The 19062-nt window shown below is 46.0% G+C and overlaps 1 protein-coding gene across 2 annotated transcripts in view; it reads left to right on the top strand.

Annotated features, from left to right (window-relative positions):
• The window catches only part of RAB26 (RAB26, member RAS oncogene family), a 214351-nt gene that overhangs the window by 136741 nt on the left and 58548 nt on the right, over positions 1-19062 (top strand). For both annotated transcript variants that reach the window (XM_081965376.1, XM_081965377.1), the window contains exon 3: positions 17413-17454. In XM_081965376.1, coding sequence (XP_081821502.1) covers positions 17413-17454 — 42 coding nt within the window. The remainder of the gene's footprint in view (positions 1-17412; positions 17455-19062) is intronic.

The following is a 19062-nucleotide window of genomic DNA, read 5'->3' as shown; positions in this document are numbered from 1 at the left end:
CTAGTCAGGGGTGTAAATTTAGCCTAGAGTGTCATCTTGGCTATTGCTCACAGGGCCGGGAATATTGGTGGCCCCTCTCTCTTGGCCCCTTCTGGGGCAAAGCTGCTTCCCGCCCCTCAAGAACATTTGCCTTGCAGCCCCCAGGCTCTTTCCTTCTCTTCTCAAGACTCCCCTTTCAAGATTTGCACTGAGACTTTCCATCTGAGATGGTTCTCATTGCACGTGTCCACCGTTCCCCATCTTGGGGTTGCCGCCCTCTCCTGCCACCGCTGCCCTCTCCAGCATGCTGGCTCCGTCCCTGCTGGGGCTGCAATGGCAGCGGCTTTGGGAGATGCTGGCCGGTGGGGAGGAGGGGCTAGGCTAGCGCAAATGCTTACCAGTGTAGGCAGCCGGCAGTTCTGTGGATGCACAGAGCGAAGGCAAGGCAGGGCGAGCATCGGAGCAGGCCGGTTCAGGGGCGTGGCCAGCCAGCCGTCACTACTGGTTTGGTGACCCCCGCCCAATTACCACTATCAGTTTGGCTGAACTGGTCCAAACCGGGAGCACACCCCCCCTCTGATTGAGGCCCTTGAAAGCTTCCTGGGCGTGAAATGTCCATTGCTTGGGAAGGAGGGATCTTGTCTGGGACTAGGCTCAGCAGGGAATGGGGCAACTTTCCATGGTCAACTCACTGTGGCCAACTCGTCACGTTGAACTTGCCACAGGACAACTCGCTATGGGACAATTTAACGATTCTATTTAAGTATTTAAATAAATTAAAAAAATATTTTAATTTTTGCCACTGTCATACCTGCCTCAGTCTGATCCCTTAGGAAAGTAAAACTCTCGACTCCGTTTGAAGTGAAAAGGCACTTTTACTAAGAGATGCTGATTGCAGGACAGTCAAGAGCAGTGGCGTAGCGTGGGTTGTCAGCACCCGGGGCAAGGCAAGTAATTTGCGCCCCCTAACCCGTGGCAACCCACGCTACACCACTGGACTAGGGACATGAAGGGAGCTCTGAAGCAGCCGTCCTCCTTAACAAAGCTCGCAGCGCCCTCTATAGGCCCGAAGCAGAATCATTTTCTTCCCTCGGTTCTGGGAAAATAGGAAAAGAAAAGCCGCCCGAGGTCTTCACTTGCTCTAATTTAAACGTATCGCGTTCTTAACGTCCCTCGCCCTGCCCAGCAGTCTTCAAGAGACCCAGATCTGCAGAAGAAAACTTTGGCCCTCTTTCGTGCTCTCGACCCCGGGAAGACCTGCTCACGTCTCTTTTGTATTAAACGTGGGAAGCGTTCCTCGGCTTCATTCAATTCAAATTCAGCCTTGAAATACATGCAAGTCAACAGCAGAGAGCTGCGAGTGCGAGCGCGCCCCCCCAGATGTTGCGCCCGGTGCGGCCGGCCCCCCCTGCACCCCCCACGCTACGCCACTGGTCAAGAGGAATCTAAAATTCCGGTGCACCAATACAGAGTTAAAACCCCTGGTTTTCCCAAGACTCTCCCCCTGTGGCCTGTCCGTGTGGAGCCAATCCACCATCGCCATGATGCTGTGGGAAACTTTGAGGTGTTTGGGCTGGTGAAATTCCACTCTCAGGACAAACGGCCTTGAAGATGCCAGTGCTCTTTCACGAACAGTGTCTGAGGTCAGGCCCGCATACAATTGCACAAGGGTGTGAGATTCTCTGTCACATCCCCTGAGAATCTCTCTGTTCAAGATGGAAGAACATAGGACTTTACAACCCAAGGGAAAATTCAGAGAGAAACCTGTCAACGGAAACTTGTAAAATGTTTGTGTGTGTCCGTGTCCCCAGCAACCTTAGAATTAGTTTATTAGAATCCCAAGAAATGTAGGTGATTGAAGCAGAGGGATCATCTGTTTCAAGAGCCTTCTATTTCTGTAGAAATGGGTAAAAACATTTTAGCTAGGAATCTGTGCCAGGTTTAATTTATTTTTGTTGTGGAACTTATGTGTCATGACCTCGTCTCATATTCTTATCTTCTCTGTACAAGCTAGTGAAGAAAATACAATTTTAAAAGTTTTCTGGAGATTCCAAAAAAATAGTAATAAACCAGAGCAATATCTTGTGTCATCTATCCAGATTATTGTATTTTCTGTTTCAACCATTGTTTTTGTGTGATTGGCCTCCCACCCAAGGAAAAAAAAATCTTCTAGCCCAGATGTCTGTGGAGATTCTCACTTATCCAGGTCCTGGTTGTTTCAAAGGTGCTTTTTTTAAAAGGCAACTGGACTTTGTTTTTCCTTGAAGACGTTTTGCTTCATCCAAGAAGCTGAACTGAACTGAAGAAGCTTCTTGGATGAGAAGCGAAATGTCTTCAAGGGAAAAACAAGTAAGTCAAGTTGTCTTTTGAAAAGGCACCTTCAGAGCCTCTGGCCCAGGGTTTTTCAATCTCAACAGCTTTAAGATGTATGGATTCCAACTCCCATGATTCCCTAGCCAGCATGTTGAAGTTCACGTATGCTGGCTGGGGAATTCTGGGTGATGAAGTCCACACACCTTCAAGTTGCTATGGTTGAGAGACACTGGGCCAGAAATTAAAAGAAATAAAACATATGAAGAACAGTTGAAGGAACTGGGCGTGGCTAGTCTAGTGAAGAGAAGGACCAGGGGAGACATGATAGCAGTCTTCCAATATCTCAGGGACTGCCACAGAGAGGAGGGGGTCAAGGTATTGTCCAAAGGATCCAAAGGCCAGACAAGGAATAATGGATGAAAACTGATTGAGAGATTCAACCTGGAAATGAGGAATTTCCTGACAGTGAGAACGATCAACCCATGGAACAGAAGTTGCCTTCAGAAGTCGTGGGAGCTTCATCCCTGGAAGCTTTCAAGCAGAGACTAGACTGCCATCTGTCAGAAATGGTGTAAGGTCTCCTGCTTGGGCAGGGGGTCGGACTAGATAACCTACAAGGTCCCTTCCAACTCTGTTAATCTGTAATCTGTAAAGTTCTCATCCCTATGAATACCCAGATGGCCACGCCAAAAATCTTGGTTACAGGTAGCTAACTGGCTCTGTCCCTTCTCCTTTATTTTCTCAAAAGCTTCTTTTATGAAATGAGGGAAGAAGGGAAATTGAGGGTTGCTGGCTAGATGGATTGTGAGGCAGTGAAAGTCTGGCTCTGCTGTCAATCAATCAAGAAATTCAGTTCATTAACAATTTTGGGGGCCTGCTGCAGGCATATGCGCACCTTTTTGCAGGGAATTAGAAACCTTTCATCTGTTAAAATAACAAGGTAGACAGTTTGGAAGCAAGTGAATGCCAACGTGACTGATTTTGCAAAGTCTGAAGGAACTATAGAAGGTTTTCGGTCAAGGAAAACAGGCTCAGCACGTAGGAGAACTGTGACTCATGGACCTGGAAGTTGATTTCAACAAGGGTTAAAATGGAGTGGCGTTTTGTCTTTTTCTGGATTTGCCATTTTGGAATGGTTTGGACAATATAGAATATTCTTGATTGGCCATGTGTGATTCAACACAAAAGGAATTTCTCCCTGCTGCATAAACTCTCACTACACATACAAGCCACAAAGTGATAAATCATAAATTGTAGAATAACAATCATAAGTCATAAGATACAACCGCAAAGTGATAAACATAAGATACCAATATGAGCATTATGTACTAAGAATAAAAGGCTTTTGAATATGCATTCACCTTCATGCGAGATGGGCAGCTATGCAAATATGATAAATAAATAATATAAACAATATAGACTTGCTGGAGCTTACGGTTATTGTAATGTAGGTACTGATGAGTCAATACGAAATGCTTGCATCTACCTCTGTTCGTCTTTTGATTGCATTGTTTAAATTATTAAAAGGGACTAACTTTTTAAAATAAATAATAAATAAGTACTAATAATATTTCTAAAATAATAAACCAGGAATGGGGTACTATTTCATAATTTCATCTACATATGTTCCTTATTTCAATTTCAGTAAGCATTTTCCATTCTAGAGATGCCATTACTGTGGTCAGTTTTGATTGTTGAGAAAATTTATTATTCCACCTTTATCGCCCTTGGCTGCTGAACAGATTATTGCAAGTTAAGGCATAAATAAATCATAAAGACCTTCCCTGCAAAATCTTATTGCAGAAGGAAGTGAAAGGCAAAAGTCTAGAATCTGCATGCAACAAAGATGCCACTAATTTAAAGGAAGCCACCGCAGGGAATGCAGAGTCACTTATGTGTGAATTGGGCAACTATATAAATGTGTTTAATAAGAATAAACAATACATTTTTAAAAAAATTAGTGCAGCATTTTGGTAGGAACCTGGTTTCCTTCTAGTTCTCTCCCTCTTGGTCCATTGGCTGGTACTTCTTAGGGTCTTGTGTTTGTGACTATTTGAACTGTATTGAACCGAAATGTTATGGATAGACTCAGAAATGTTATTGATGGATGGTTGCTGCAGCTTTATTTTGTTTTAAACATCCTTGTACAGGACTTCTTTTGACATGTCACAGTAAATCACTTCAGGCTTCATTTGGGAAGGCAAAGCAAGGTTAAACCAAAGCAGAACCAAGTCGGATCGAGCAATATTTCTACTTCCTCTCAGCCTTCCGCTGTCAATTGTCATCTCTGCCACAGGTCTTGCATTTGAAGTGCTCTCTCTGTTGCAACTAAATAAGCTTGCACAACTCTTTGGCCACATGGCCATCTGGAAGGGGAGAAGGAAGCCCAGCTACCTTCTTATTCATTCATTCATTCGTTTTCTCTTTATATGCACAAGTGCTTTGTGGACAGCATGTTGTCTGGGTTAGTTTGCTTACATAATAGATCCTAAATAGATTTTCCGGATCCTAATTTCTACCTCTGTTGTCTAGCCATTTGTAAAACAAGCCCCATGTTTGAAAATGGTCTGTGCCTTCTTTTTCTTTTATTTTCAGTGTCAGTCTGTCCATTTCTGCACAGTCTAATGCTTTTTTTTAAATTATTGCTTCTTCTGTAGATGTTTCCTCATTTTTCCAGTGGAGTACAAATACAATTCTTGCTACTGTCAAGACATGTAATATTAAATATACATTCCCTTTCTCATATTTTTCTGGTTAACTTCTTAACAGTTATCCATCTGTCTTGCTTTGCATGTGGCTGAACGACAGAAGAGGCATCAGTCCATGGTGGTTGCCAAGGCACAGGCTTTGTTTTGCCAGCTATGCAGGTTGGGGATAATGGGATCAGAGATCCAAAACATTTGGAAGACACCAGGCCAGGGTAATTGCTCTGGAGCACCCAAGCAATCCTCTGCCTTGTTGCACAGACTCAACTGAAACGGCTGCTTTGTGTATTTGACAGAAAGTGGTAATAAAGCTTGGTTGAATGGCTGCTTCCATGATAGAACCTAGCACTGTCTCAGGAGAAGGGGTTTATTTGCTTTCACAATCGTATCCAAAGATCTTGAAGCATTGGCGGGTTTGAACTTGCTCGTTTTGTAACAGCATTTAATGGAAAAGAGAAGTGAGTCATGATGGATTTGTCTGAAATACATAGACAAGTGTGTAGGTTTCTTTCTTCATTGACCTTTCCTTCGATAGTGTAATAATTTCCCCCAGGATCCAATCTGTGCCGGTCACCTGGAGGTTTAGTCTTCTGAGCTTTTGGACTCGATTCCCTGAGGGAGGGCTCCAGCATGAGTCCGAAAGCTCAGGAGGCTAAACCTCTGGTCTGGTGACCGACACAGATTAGATCCTGCAACATTATCCTGCGACATGTAGATTCACCTTCGCTCATAATAATTTCCCTTTTGATGACCCTTCCACCATTTTGGGATGCTGCAGAGTAGACAAAGAGGCACTGAAACAACAAATTCAGTTCAAGAATGATGTGCTTCCTGTTGGAGTAACAGTAACATAGTAGGAAGGGACATTGGAGGTCTTCTAGTCCAACCCCCTGCTTGAGCAGGAGATACCCTTTCAGACAAATGATTGTCCAGTCTATTTTTGAAAACCACAACTTCTAAAAACAATTTGTTCCGCTTTTTGGAAATTTCTCCTTAATTTTAGGTTGCTTCTCTCTTTGATTAGTTTCCATCCATTGTTTTGTGTCCTGCTCTGTGGTGCTTTGGAAATTAAGTTGCCCTCCTCTTCTTTGTGGCAGCCCCTCAAATACTGGAAGACTGCTGTCATGTCACCCCCAGTCCTTCTTTTCACTAGACTAGGTGTACCCAGTCCCTGCAATTGTTCTTCATCTGATTTAGCTTCTAGGCTCCTAATCATCTTTGTTGCTCTTCTCTGAACTCTTTCCAAAATCTCAACTTCTTTTTTTGTATTGGGGTGGCCAAAACTGGATGTAATAGTCCAAGTGTGGGCTTACTAGAGTAAAAACAGTCCTACTTCCATGCATGCAAAGAATGGAGAAGAGCGCCTCTCATGTGTGCATGCGCACTGTGGGGGGTGTCATGCATTGCACTATGGGTGCAGCATGCCCGCGCACAACCCCCCTGCACTCCCCCCTTATGGCACACGAGCCAAAAAAGGTTCACCATCGCTGGTATAAACTCTGTGGTTAATTTGAATCTGCTGACGTTGCTCGTAGGGCGGCTACGGTGCTTTCAGTCCAGGAGGTTCTTGCGCCGCGGAGGCACCGGCGGAGGAGCTCTCAAATTCTTTGGAGTGATGGATGACTACACTAAGATAGAAAAGATTGGTGAAGGAACGTATGGTGTGTACAAAGGCAAGCAAAGGCCACTGGCCAAGTTGAAGTCCACAAGTCTTAAAGTTGCCAAGTTTGGACACCCCTGGTCTATGGGGATTCTCATTCATCCAGGTCATGGTGGTCCCAAAAACACTTTTTCAAGTTTGGACACCCCTGCCCTACACCATTCCAGACAAGTGCCTGTCCAGTCTCTTCTTGAAAACCTTCAGTGATGAAGCATATGCCACATCTAAAGCAAAGGTGGAAGAAGGACCTGCCGATGTCAACACTCGGAGTGCAAGGGCTGTTCTTCACCCATCCCTGAGTGAGCAGGAAACTCTGCCAGTGTAGCGTTTGCTTCCCCAAAGCTAATCCTTAGGAGCATTTCATTATTCAACATTTCGTTGATTCCACTCCTTGCTGGTTGTCTGACCATATCTGTCATGTTTGGGTGGCAAAGGATAAGAGGATTTTATAACTAGCTGTCACTGCGTACTGTCAGCTTAACCAAGGAAACACTGCTTAACAAAGGTGCGTAGAAGAACAACTAAAGCCCAGAGACAAGATGAAGCCAAGTTGGTGGAATGGAGCTGACTGGCTGTGGCTGCCCTGAGTGTGTCTTCATTTTGGGCCAGCTTAACAATGCAGGGATTCAGTTGGTGACTTTTGGATTGACCTTGGCACACAGCCCCAGTGGACTGCCTATTAGGATAGCTTGACCTGTATTACTACTTTGAAAATGCTTCTTTGCTTAGAACATAGACTAATAGGGTTGGAAGGGACCTTGGAGGTCTTCTAGTCCAACCCCTGCTTGAACAGGAGACCCTGCACTATTCCAGACTAGTGGCTATCCAGTCTCTTCTTAAAAGCCTCCACCAGTGATGGAACACCCACAACTTCTGAAGGCAAGTTATTGATTGTTCTCACTGTCAGGAAATTTCTCCTTAATTCTTGGTTCCTTCTCTTTTTGGTTAGTTTCCATCCATTGTTTCTCATCTTGCCTTTTGGTGCTTTGGAAAATAGTTTGATCCCTTGTCTTTCCCCCTCAAACACTTGGCTAGCTTGCCCTTTAAGTGAGACTGAACAGGCTCCTGCAGAAGGAAATTCTGCATTAGGACAGGGGTTCTGTTGAATTTAATATTTTCCAGACATTCATTAACTTAAGCTCGGGGACTTTCTGAATAGCTCTGGACTCTTTCTTTCAGCCAGCCTTCCTTGCAGGGTTGTGTTTTAGGAGTGCAGTTGAAGGAAGAACAATTATGAATAAGCATAGCTGGCTAGGACATTTTGGGAGTTGAAGTCCACAAGTCTTAAATTGGGCAATTTTGGAGACCCCTGTCCTGGAGGGACGAGCAACTATGAAATAATCAGATTTCTGAGACAAATGGGCTAAAAGAGAAGCCAGTGAGGAAGTGAAAAGGTTGGGCTGATCCAGGGGTCAAATGCTACCAGTTTGGACCAGTTCACCCGAACCGGTAGTAAAAAATGCTACAGTTTCGCCCGAACTGGTAATAAAAATGCTACTGGTTTGGGCGAACTGTTTTTTCTGGCGATCAGCTGTGACGTGCGATTTATATGACACTGCAGGCGTGCTTGCTAGAGGCTCCGCCCACCTGCCCAGATGTCATCAGTTCTATTTTTGACACTCTGCACATGCACAGAAGGTTCTGTGCATGCCCAGAGATGGCACGTGTACTCCCATTTGCAAATTGATAGCGAAAGTAAGTAGGTTTCACCCCTGGGCTGATCGTCTCCTAATTCTCACTGAAGCCGGGAAGGGATGCAAGAGCTGAAGCCCTTCAGAGGGAATTATTTAAGGAAGTGAAGGTTGAGGCCTCACTCTCTCTGCACCCTCCTCCATGACGGTGTCTCCGAAATGTAGAGAATAAAACCACCTGAGGTCACCTCCACTTGCCATAAAAGCAACTTGTCCCCAATCGTGTCTAAAGAGGGGTTTCCTGCCCTTTCCAGGGCAAGCTCTCTGCCTTTGTGTTCCTCCCGCTCACCTTGTAGCAAGATCTACCCAGCCCTCCTTTGGTCCAGCGGCTGTGGGGCATGCACAGAGAGTGAGTGAGAGAGAGAGAGAGAGAGGGAGGGAGGGAGGGAGGGAGGGAGACAGAGACAGAGACAGAGACAGAGACTGGCCTTTTGCTTTTGGGCTTTCCAAAGCTAGGGCTGGCTACCTCACTCTTCTCCTGCCAATGCTGCAGCCTGTCAGCCGATCCCTGGGCATCAGAGCTTGGCAGATGGCAAGGGAAGTGCGACGGAGGGGGGCTCTTTGGCTGCCTGTTCTTCTTTGCCGCAGAAGAAGTGTTGGATTTTGGCTGGGGTGGAACACTGTCAGGGATAGGAAATGGGAGAAACAGTTCTTTAGCTGACCCCCTTTAACCCACGATCAACTTGCCCTCCTTCACAGCCACCTCTAATCAGTGGGGCAGAGCGAGAGCGGGCTTTCACAGTTGCCTGTCTTCTGGGAGACTGCTGGATACCCATAAAGACAGGCATCCTGGGTTCTCTCAGACCGTCCAGTGCGGCAGCTGCTCAGCCCCCGGTGTGGGGAGTTTGCCTTCTCTGTTAATATTGTTTCTTACTTTGAAAAGTAAGCCACCCAAAGCCAGCCAGCCTTTAAATCTAATAAAATAAGCAAATAATAAGGATGAAGTGCTGGAGCGCCTAATCTGGAGGAGGGAGATGTGTCACTATTTGAGAGAGAAAGGGGCAGAGGGTCTTCTGCTGTCAATTCCCCAGCACCAAGGAGTGGTCTGTGGGCCAGAGAGCCAACCCAGAAGTCCCACCTGCCTGCCTTCTCTCCCCTCTGCTTCGCTTCCTGAGGCCAGAGAGCTGAGTGCTGAAGACTGCCAGTAACCGAAGGAAGCTTTGCCCATCCCACTACTTTTCTCTCCTTGTTTCCTAGGGGGACAGAGCCTCTGTTCTGCTCAGGTGCTGCGGCAGGAGGAGAAGGCTGGATGAACGCAGCTCCCTTTCTGCTACAAGAGACCTTTGGGGGTCTTAAGAGGCCCCCTGCCTCAGTAGAAGGGGCTGTTCCAACCTCATCCTGGGCGGGTTGGGATCAGCAAGTGGGTGGGAAGCTTTTCTGGCCAAGGCAAAACCTATTTTGTTATGGGAAAGATCCGGGCAAGGAGCCTGCTGGTGTTACTGCCCAGCTTGCCTTGATGTTGAACACTCAAAAATCTATTCAGTCTAGGATCCCTTGAAAGAAAATTATAAGCATAAGTGGGAGAGATGGACTCCTTGAAATCTGGAATTTCTTTTAAAAGAAATCAAGGAATAATTTTAAAAACTGGCCTTGATTCAGAATAGAGTAGAATAGAGTAGAATAGAACAGAATTTAGGATAGAATAGAATAGAATAGAATAGAATAGAATAGAATGAGCTGGAAGGCACTTTGGAGGTCTTCTAGTCCAGCCCCCTGCTCAAGCAGGAGTACTTATATTATTTCAGATATGTGACTGTCTAGACTCTTTTTAAAAACTTCCAGTGATGGAGAGCTCACAATTTCTGGAGGCAAGCTGTTCCACAGGTTAATTCTTCTCACTGTTAGGAAGTTTCTCCTCAATTCCAGGTTGCTTCTCTCTTTGATTAGTTTCCAACCACTGTTTCTTGTCCTGCCCTCAGGTACTTTGGAGAATAATTTGACCCCCTCTTCTTTGTGGCAGCCCTTCAAATACTGGAATACTGCTATCATGTCATGCCTAATTCTTCTTTTCTTTAGACTGGCAAACCCAAATCCTGCAGCCGTTCTTCATATGTTTTAATGTCCAGGCCTTTGATCATCTTAGTTGCTCTAATTATAAGCAGAGCATTTGTAAAGTTGGCCGCCACAGCCCACCAAGTGTAGTTCCTTAGAAATTGGGACGCCCAACAAGCCTTCAGTTGGAATACATGTTAGAATGTCTTTTGTATTGCAACAACTACAGAATTATTCAGCCAGTAGATGGCAGTGTTTTTAGTGTGCCTCTATGGTTATAATCTATGGTTCCTTTAGGTTCTGAGGAGATTTTCCTGTGGTAGTTGAAACGGTTAAGCAGCGACGCCTATTATGACTGTACACTGTACAGTTTATTTTGATCTGTATGGCTATGTAGCCATCCTCTGCTACCAACCTGTGTGGCCATTTAATACTCCTCGGCTATAATTTACATAGAGTAAAAAAGAACACCTTTTAACACCTTCTCTATCAGATTTGATGTAAAGCATCTCCATGAAGAGAATGTGTTGCAACAGTTTAACAAGCCCCAAACCTTCCTTCCTTCCTTCCTTCCTTCCTTCCTTCCTTCCTTCCTTCCTTCCTTCCTTCCTTCCTTCCTTCCTTCCTTCCTTCCTTCCTTCTCAATGTAAAGGCATCATTCCTCTCCTCAAACGAGGAGACTGCAGTTGCTTTGCTGGCAGGCCAGACATTAATGGGGAGGCCACCCCCAAAAGCCATTCCAGGATGGATTCCTCTCTGATAAGATCATGGAAGCAGGCATGGATGCAAGAACTGAGAATTCAGAAGACATCAGGAATCCACGACAGCGCTTTAGGAGAGGCGCCTTGTTGGTCAAGGGATGCAAGAACAAGAAGTCTAATTAAAATGATGAGAAAATTCTGCGTCAAGGAATTATAACAAACGTAATTTCTGTATTATGAAATGGATGACCTGCTTTTCTGCTTACATAAGCAGGCAGAGAATTGTAGAGAGAGATAAAACGTAAGACATGATTGTTAATATCACTATCATTAAAGTCAATATCATTGAATTCAATTGAGACATTTAAAAGCTGGGTAAATTAAGTGCATATGTGGGAGTCCAATGCATCTCCTCGGGGAAAGCATTCCATCACCTGAGAGTCAGTGGAGAAAGTCCTCTCCCATGAGCCAGGTAGATGGCTTCTGCAACAGCAGCATCTGCAAAAGGGCCTCTCCTGCTCACCTGGCCAAGGGAGGCTGTTGAGGTTCTCTCCTATGGACTTGGAAGGTGATATGTGGGTTTGATTGGGGAGGACCTGACTCCAGTTAAGTGGTGGTAGGTCTTTGGGCCACCTAGATCTGGGCCTCTTCTGTCTTTAGCCTCAGATGGAATCACCCTTTCCTGTTCAAGAAGTGTGCAGAGTCCTCTTGGATTCTTAAGAGCAGGTGACAGCTGTGGCATAACACATTTGATGTGCCAGTTGCACCCTTCCTCCTATATTAGAAGGCCCTCCAGACAGTCACCAATGCCCTCAGGTCTCAATTACTGTAATGTGCTCCACATGGGTACTACTGAAAGCCATTAGAAAGCTTCAACAGGGTCAGAATGCAGCAGTGCAGGCAATGATGAGCAGGCCTTGATTTGTAGATTTGACACCTCTGCTTTGCAAGCTGTGCTTGCTATGTTTATGCTTCCAGGGACACTTCAAAGATGATCCCTAAATGGTGTTGTGGGTAGTTACTTGAAAAATTGTATATTTCTGGGGCATCAGCCTAGCTGCTGTGATCTGACAGGGTTAGTGTGCTCTGTCACCATTGGTTAAAGTTGGTATATTGTTGTCCAGATTCATCATCTTCTCTGTTCTCTGTTTCTACTGATTTTCTTGTTTTACTGTGAGCTTTGCAGAGTCAGCCTGGAGCAGAGTTTCTCAACCGTGGTAGCTTTAAGATGGGTGGGCTTCAGCTCTCAGAATTCCATAGCTAGCATGCTATGGGTGCAAACTTTCACTCCCAGAATGCCCCAGCCAACAAGCTGGCTTGAGAATTCTGGGAGTTGAAATCCATATATGATTGGGGAATTTTGGGAGTGGAAGTCCACCCATCTTAAAGCTACCCAAGGTTGAGAAATGCTGCAGACTAGACTCTGACAACACCTGAACTGATTAGATTCAAGTCTGAGTAATCTATCCAAGTCTTAGCCAGATAAATATTCCTCAGGTAGTCAAATATTGACAAAAAGATGGCCGAATGGCTCACCTGAGCTATAAGCAAGCACCTCCCACATGTCTTCAACCCCCAAAATCTAGACATGTTTTTTTTAAAAAGTTTTTGAAGGGAGAAAAGCCAGAACTGGCCCCTGCTGTAGATTCACAGTTCATTTGGGACAAGCAGTGGGGGAATCTGGTGAGCAGCAGGTCCTATCTTTGGCAAGGTCAGCTCTTGTGACTGGATCTTTGTTGAGAGGAGAGGAGGAGGAGGAGGAGGAGGAGGAGGAGGAGGAGGAGGAGGAGGAGGAGGAGGAGGAGGAGGAGATCCCAACCTCCTGTCGGTCTCTTTGAATTTGAGAGTTGGGTGAGAGGTCCATGAGCAACTCTTGTGGAGGTCTCAGAACCAGTCCTGTTTCTCCACCTCTTTCTTCAGCTGCAACACCTTTGCTGGCCTTCAGAAACCCTGTGGAGCAGCTTCCACCAACTTTTCCGGCTTTGCGGAGGGGGGCGGGAGAGGCCACTTGCACAAATGGAACTTCGCAAGCTCCACCTGCTGTTTGCAAAAGTATAACTGCACACGTGCGCAAGTCAGCTTCTTGTGTCTCCGAGTTCCTGTTCTGCTCAGGTGCAGGTGCAGTGCTTGAAGTCGCGGAATTCTCCTTCATGAGACAGTCTGATCATATCTGGGTACAGAAAGGCAGGACTTAACCCCTTAGCCGTGGGCTAGAAACCCACTCGACCCAAAGATGCTTATGGACTTCCAGAAGCCACGTGCAACTACCAAATGAGTGTGCACCACTCAAACTTGGTTGCTGCTGGGGTGGACTCCAAAGATCTGTTGATTTGCAGTGTATTCTGGTGACAGCTGAGTAAAGCCTCCATATCCAGAAGCAGAGTATCTCTGAGGAGCAGCTATCCAGAGGAAAAACAGGAAAGGCACTTGCCATCCTGTCCTGTTGGGCCAGCGGGAAAGCTTTAAGTTGCAAATCCAGGACCCCTAATGGGTGAAGAATGTCCTGGATTGCACTTATCCTTCTTGGTCGTGTGGGAGAAGCTAATCCTGAGCTATTTCCTTGAATTGTGAACTGATCGGCCACTGAGCCTGGCAGCTTCCTGATGCACTAATGTGTCTGCCGAGAGACGGAGTCTGCGCAGAACGTTTGAGGATAAATGGGCAGAGTTCAGTTTGCCTGTGAAATGCCTGATAAAATTCCATGTTTTGCTGAAAGCCTCTGCAGCCAGATTGCCATGTCTGGGTTAGCCCTCTTCTCCATCCTGAAGTATTTGCTATCCCAGACCAGTAACTCATTGCAGAAGCCCTGAGATTAGAGCTGAAGCATACAGTTACCAATGACTGGCTTCTACAACAGATCCCATCATCCCCTGCCTTCAAGGGTTTTCTAGTATTGTACAGGGACTGTAAATTGGTGGGACCAATCCAAGAAAGGGTTTGAAGCACCACCAAACTGTTCTGATTACTTATGAATGTAGAAACTTCCAGCTGACTCTGGGTTTGCCATGGTAATTTGTTAAAAATTAAAAACTATCTCCTTTGACTTTTTTCCTGCAGAGTAGTTGTAGCTCGGACCGTCACTATAACTCCATGTGACGTGCAGAAAGAGAAGCACAGAGCAAGGACTTATTTTGAGCTACGGTCTATTTTCTTCCAAGATTGCATCATTGGATATGGCCATGTTCACTTCAGAACATTTTCAACATCACTGATGTACGGTATTTGTTGTGTTTGTTGTTAGATACTCATACTAACTACAGTGGTTTCCACCAAGGTCCTCTGTTCTGGTGGATTAAACAGAGGTTTGTTCCTATTGGTCGAAGGGTCTGACAGCTCCCTATGAAAGGGCTGCTGTCAGACTCAACCTTCGCTGGATTGTTCTCACTTGTTGTGTTATAATAAAGAGCTGTTGTTACCGTTAAGCCTGTGTGTGCCTATCCATTACCCAATCTAACAGTTGTGATTAATAATGATAGATTGAGTAGTTCCTCTTGGCTTTTGTCTTTGAACCCAGAACAATTAGAGTTGCCCTGTAATTATTTTTCAAATTTAATTGTCAAATTTAATTTAGATGGATGCTCATTGATGTCACAACACATCAGTGTGTTCTGAGGCTTTACCTCAAAGCTGCTGCAGCTGTTTTCCCACAAAGTGGCACTTGTGGCTTTCTGGCCAAGGAATCTGCAACGCACTTCCTCCTTCTCCGGGAAGGCAGGTCCAGTCAAGATGGAGAAAGCTTTTTCTACAGGGAAGACACCAGGATCCGGTGCGGTTCCTGGGGGCATCAAGAAGAAAAGTTGAGAGTGTTTGCTGTTATCTTCCACGAGCATCATCTTCCCAATCTCCTGGCAGCTCTGCAGTTTTCCGGCTCATTCTAACAGAATAACAGAGTTGGAAGGGACCTTGGAGGTCTTCAAGTCTAACCCTAGACCTGTGATGGCGAACCTATGGCACGCATGCCACAGGTGGCACACGGAGCCATTTCTGAGGGCATACGAGGCGTTCCCCTGTCAGCATTTTCAGCCTTGATTTTCGGCTGTTTTTCAGCCTCTGGAAGTTTCCCTGAAGCCTCCTTAAGCCTAACGTGCAAATCGGAAATCCATTCCTATGCCTCCTGAAACCTCCGGAGGGAGAAAAACGGCCCAACAGGCTATCCGGATGTTCATCCCAAATTTCCAGTGGCCCCCGTTGGGCGGTTTTTCTCCATACGCAGGCTTCAGGGAAGACTCCTGAGGGTGAAAAATAGCCCAACATGCAAACCAGAAATCCAGAGGCTTCAGTGAGGCCTGCGTGCATGCACGGGGGGAGGGAAGGTTGTGCACGCATGCATGGGGGGAAGGCATTGCGTTATGGGTATGAGCACTCACACGCGTGACCTCTCCCCACAAACTCCCCCCACTTTTGGCATGCCTCGACAAAAAGGTTAGTCATCACTGCCCATTTCAGACAAATCCTTCAACCCTGCTTAGGTTTTCAGGGTCAGATACTTGACCTCCTTGTACCCATTCCAGATGTGAGTTCAGAGGAGAAGGATGCGTTTGAGTCAGCAGAGAAAAGCGCAGAGCCAAGTGCTGGTCAGGATCGGGGCTTGGAGAGGGATAGCCTGGGGGGGGGGGGCAGCCTCAGCTGCATTGATTGGAGGACAGACAAGCTGCGATTGAGCAAGGGGAGCTACAGCTGCAACAAGTTGGCTGAGAGGCTTCAGGCGAGGACTGGGAGCAGCTGCTGCCTGTTAGCAATGAGGATGAGGAGGAGGAGATGGACTCCACACCTCTTCCCGGTCCAAGAAAATGTAGGGCAGAGAAGAGCCAGGCACAGTGCCAGTCAGCTAGACTGCTTGCAAGGCGGCAACCTCGCCTCTCATGAAGGGCTTCACTGGCATCGCCTACTTAATCCCATGCCGAGGACTTGAGCGTTGCTGGAGCAATATGCCCAGTCCTGTGCCTTGTGAGCTGGTGCTGTGTATTCTGACACATTTGATGCATGGACTGCTTTCCTGGACTTTGTGTGTGACTGTTGGACATGGTTACCCAGTGACTCTTGCCATACTGAGCTCAGAATTCAGACCTGCGCAACAGGGGTGTTTTTTGAGGACGTGTTTGGGGGGTTTAAATAAACACCTGCAAACTCTTGCTCTGTGTGTGTGTGTGTGTGTGTGTGTGTGTGTGTATAACGGGGCAGCACAATAATGTTGTCAGCCCTTCAAAGTAGTCCAAATCAGGAAACCAAAACTAGATTACTAATACAATTTTTATTGTAACTGAATATTGTAAGTCTGAAAGTGCTTCCCCATCCCCAGCCTTTACTTTCCAGCATATTATGGAGGGTCCCTTCTGCAATACTTTCTCCATCCCATGAGCCACGGTGGTGCAGTGGCTAGAGTGCAGTACTGCAGGCCACTTCTGCTGACTGCCAGCTGCCTGCAATTTGGCAGTTCGAATCTCACCAGGCTCAAGGTTGACTCAGCCTTCCATCTTTCTGAGGTGGGTGAAAGGAGGACCCAGATTGTTGGGGGCAAGAGGCTGACTCTGTAAACCCCTTAGAGAGGGCTGTAAAAGCATTGTGAAGCGGCATATAAGTCTAAGGGCTATTGCTATCCCATCGCTGCTTTGGACTCTGATTTCTGTTATCAGATTGTTGTCCAGTTTTTCCTCCTGTCTGTTATTCCAAGGTTGTTCTCACAGCCTGTTATATCTACAGCAGGGGTGTCCAAACTTGGGAACTTTAAGACTTGTGGACTTCAACTCCCAGAATTCCCCATGCTGGCTGGGGAATTCTGGGAGTTGAAGTCCACAAGTCTTAAAGTTCCCAAGTTTGGACACCCCTGATCTACAGAAATGGGAGAATGCAGCTGAAATTGGATTCATGCTCTTTTGAAAGCTGAACTTCGCAACCCTTTCAGTCTGTTCCCTGCACCCTTTCTCCATTGCAAAGCACCCGGTTGCTGCTTTAAGGTTGTTGTTTTTTTCTTTCTGAATAGCTGTGTTGATAATTGTGTTGCTTTAAAACAGCGTTTCCAACCTTTGGCAAGTTTAAGATGTGTGGATTTCTGGGGAATACTGGGACTTGAAATTCACACATCGCAAACTTGCCAAGGTGGAGAATTCACTGCCTTAAACTGAAAGCTCATGGTAGTGGGAAAAAAATACTTTTTCTGTAACTCATTTTTTTCAGTACCATCATAACTTCCAACAATCGTTAAACAAGTGGTTGTAAGTCGAGGACACTCTAGAAAGTCCTGAGGGTGCTTTTCTTTTTCCTGGGTCTTAAACAATCAGGGAGTTTATATAACTCTCACTAAAGGAATCATCTAGTGAGAGGATATGTTGCTGATGGTCTGATGCCCAATTCTTTCTTTTTTTCTATTCCAGAATAAAGTCTTGAATGTGGATGGTGTCAAAGTAAAACTGCAGGTAAGCTAAGCCATGTGTCAGTTTGGATTCTGGACGTTTCGCTGTTTTGCTGTACCTGCGTGGCAGTGATGGGTTCCAAATTTTTTTAGAACCTCTTCTGTAGGTGTGGCCTGCTTTGTGGGAGTGGCTTGCCGGCCATGTGACTGGGTAGGAGTGGTTTGCTGGCCATGTGACTGGGTGGGAGTGGCTTGCCAGCCATGTGACTGGGTGGGCGTGGCCAACTTGTAAAATGTGGTGAAACTCACTTAACAACACTCTTGCTTAGCAACCAAAATGTTGGCTCAGAAACTCTGGCATTTGAAGCACGCAAGTCTTAAAGCTGTCAAGTTACAAGACCTTTGCACCCCTAACCCTTTAGAACCCCCCCAGGGGTGTTCAAACTTGACAGCTTTAAGACTTGTGGACTTCAACTCCCAGAATTCCTCCTCCTCCAGTCATGTTGGCTCAGAAACTCTGGCATTGAAGCGTGCAAGTCTTAAAGCTGTCAAGTTACAAGACCCTTGCTCTCCTAACCCTTTAGAAAAAAAAAACCTAGGGGTGTTCAAAGTTGACAGCTTTAAGACTTTAAGGCTTAGATAGGACTCTTAGAGGCGGGCGGGGGGATTGGTGAGCCAGCCAATCAGTGAGTGGTGGGCAGGGCAAGCGTGGTGCGGACGGGCAGGGGGAGGGAGCTGGAACCGGTTTTAAACGGCACGGTAGATTTGTGGAACCTCTTCTATAGAAGAGGTGAGAACTGGCAGGAACCCACCCCTGCTGTGTGGCTTCTGTAGAGCAACCAGCATCCTGCCAGATTCAGGTGTTGTTTGATAGTTTCTCTGTCCTATTTGCCGCCTCCTGGATTCAGGATACCCAGAACATCTGGTCACAAGCAGAGCGAACAGCCAGCCTGAGCTGACTTGTGGGAGATGTTCCCATAAATATCTTCTCAACAAACCCGGCAGGGGTTTATAGATTAAACTGGGACCGCCAGACCCTGTCCAATTAAGAAAAATACAAATATTACAACGTGCAGTTGAATTCTTAATGCATTTGCTCCATTTTTAAATGCGGGTACGTCTACATCCTTGATGTTTTTATCTTAAAAGTCAGCATTTGATTGCATTGTTTTAACTTTATATTTATGGATCTGAAATATATTTTAATTTGTTTTGTTTGTGTTTGATGGGAAATCCAGCAATAGAAACTGGCAGATTATGAGATTCTGTATAGGTCAGGGGTCAGCAACCTGCAGCTCTGGAGTTCCATGTGGCTTTTTCATCCGTCTGCTGCGGCTCCCTGTCACTCAAAATATGCGTGGGCATGTGATTGATTGAGCTTTTCGACCCCCGGAAGGCCAACCATGGATAAATCCAAGAAAAGAAAAGTTTCAGAAGAAAATAGAACATTTAATTCAAGTACAGTTTTGTAGCCATTCAGGAAATAATCAGGCTCCAGAAGAGTTTTGTGGCTTTTCTTTTCTCTGGGAAATGGGTCCAAATGGCTCTTTGAGTGTTTAAGGTTGCCGGTCCCTGGTGTAGGTTCTCCTGCTTGAGCAGGGGGCTGTTTGTTTGTTTGTTTTGTTTGTTTTGTTGGATTTATATGCCTCCCTTCTCCCAAAGGACTCAGGGC

The sequence above is a fragment of the Natrix helvetica genome, assembly GCF_964273705.1.
Source record: "Natrix helvetica genome assembly, chromosome: 13".
NCBI classification, from domain to species: Eukaryota; Metazoa; Chordata; class Lepidosauria; order Squamata; family Natricidae; genus Natrix; species Natrix helvetica.
This window is presented reverse-complemented; position numbering and strand designations above follow the sequence as displayed.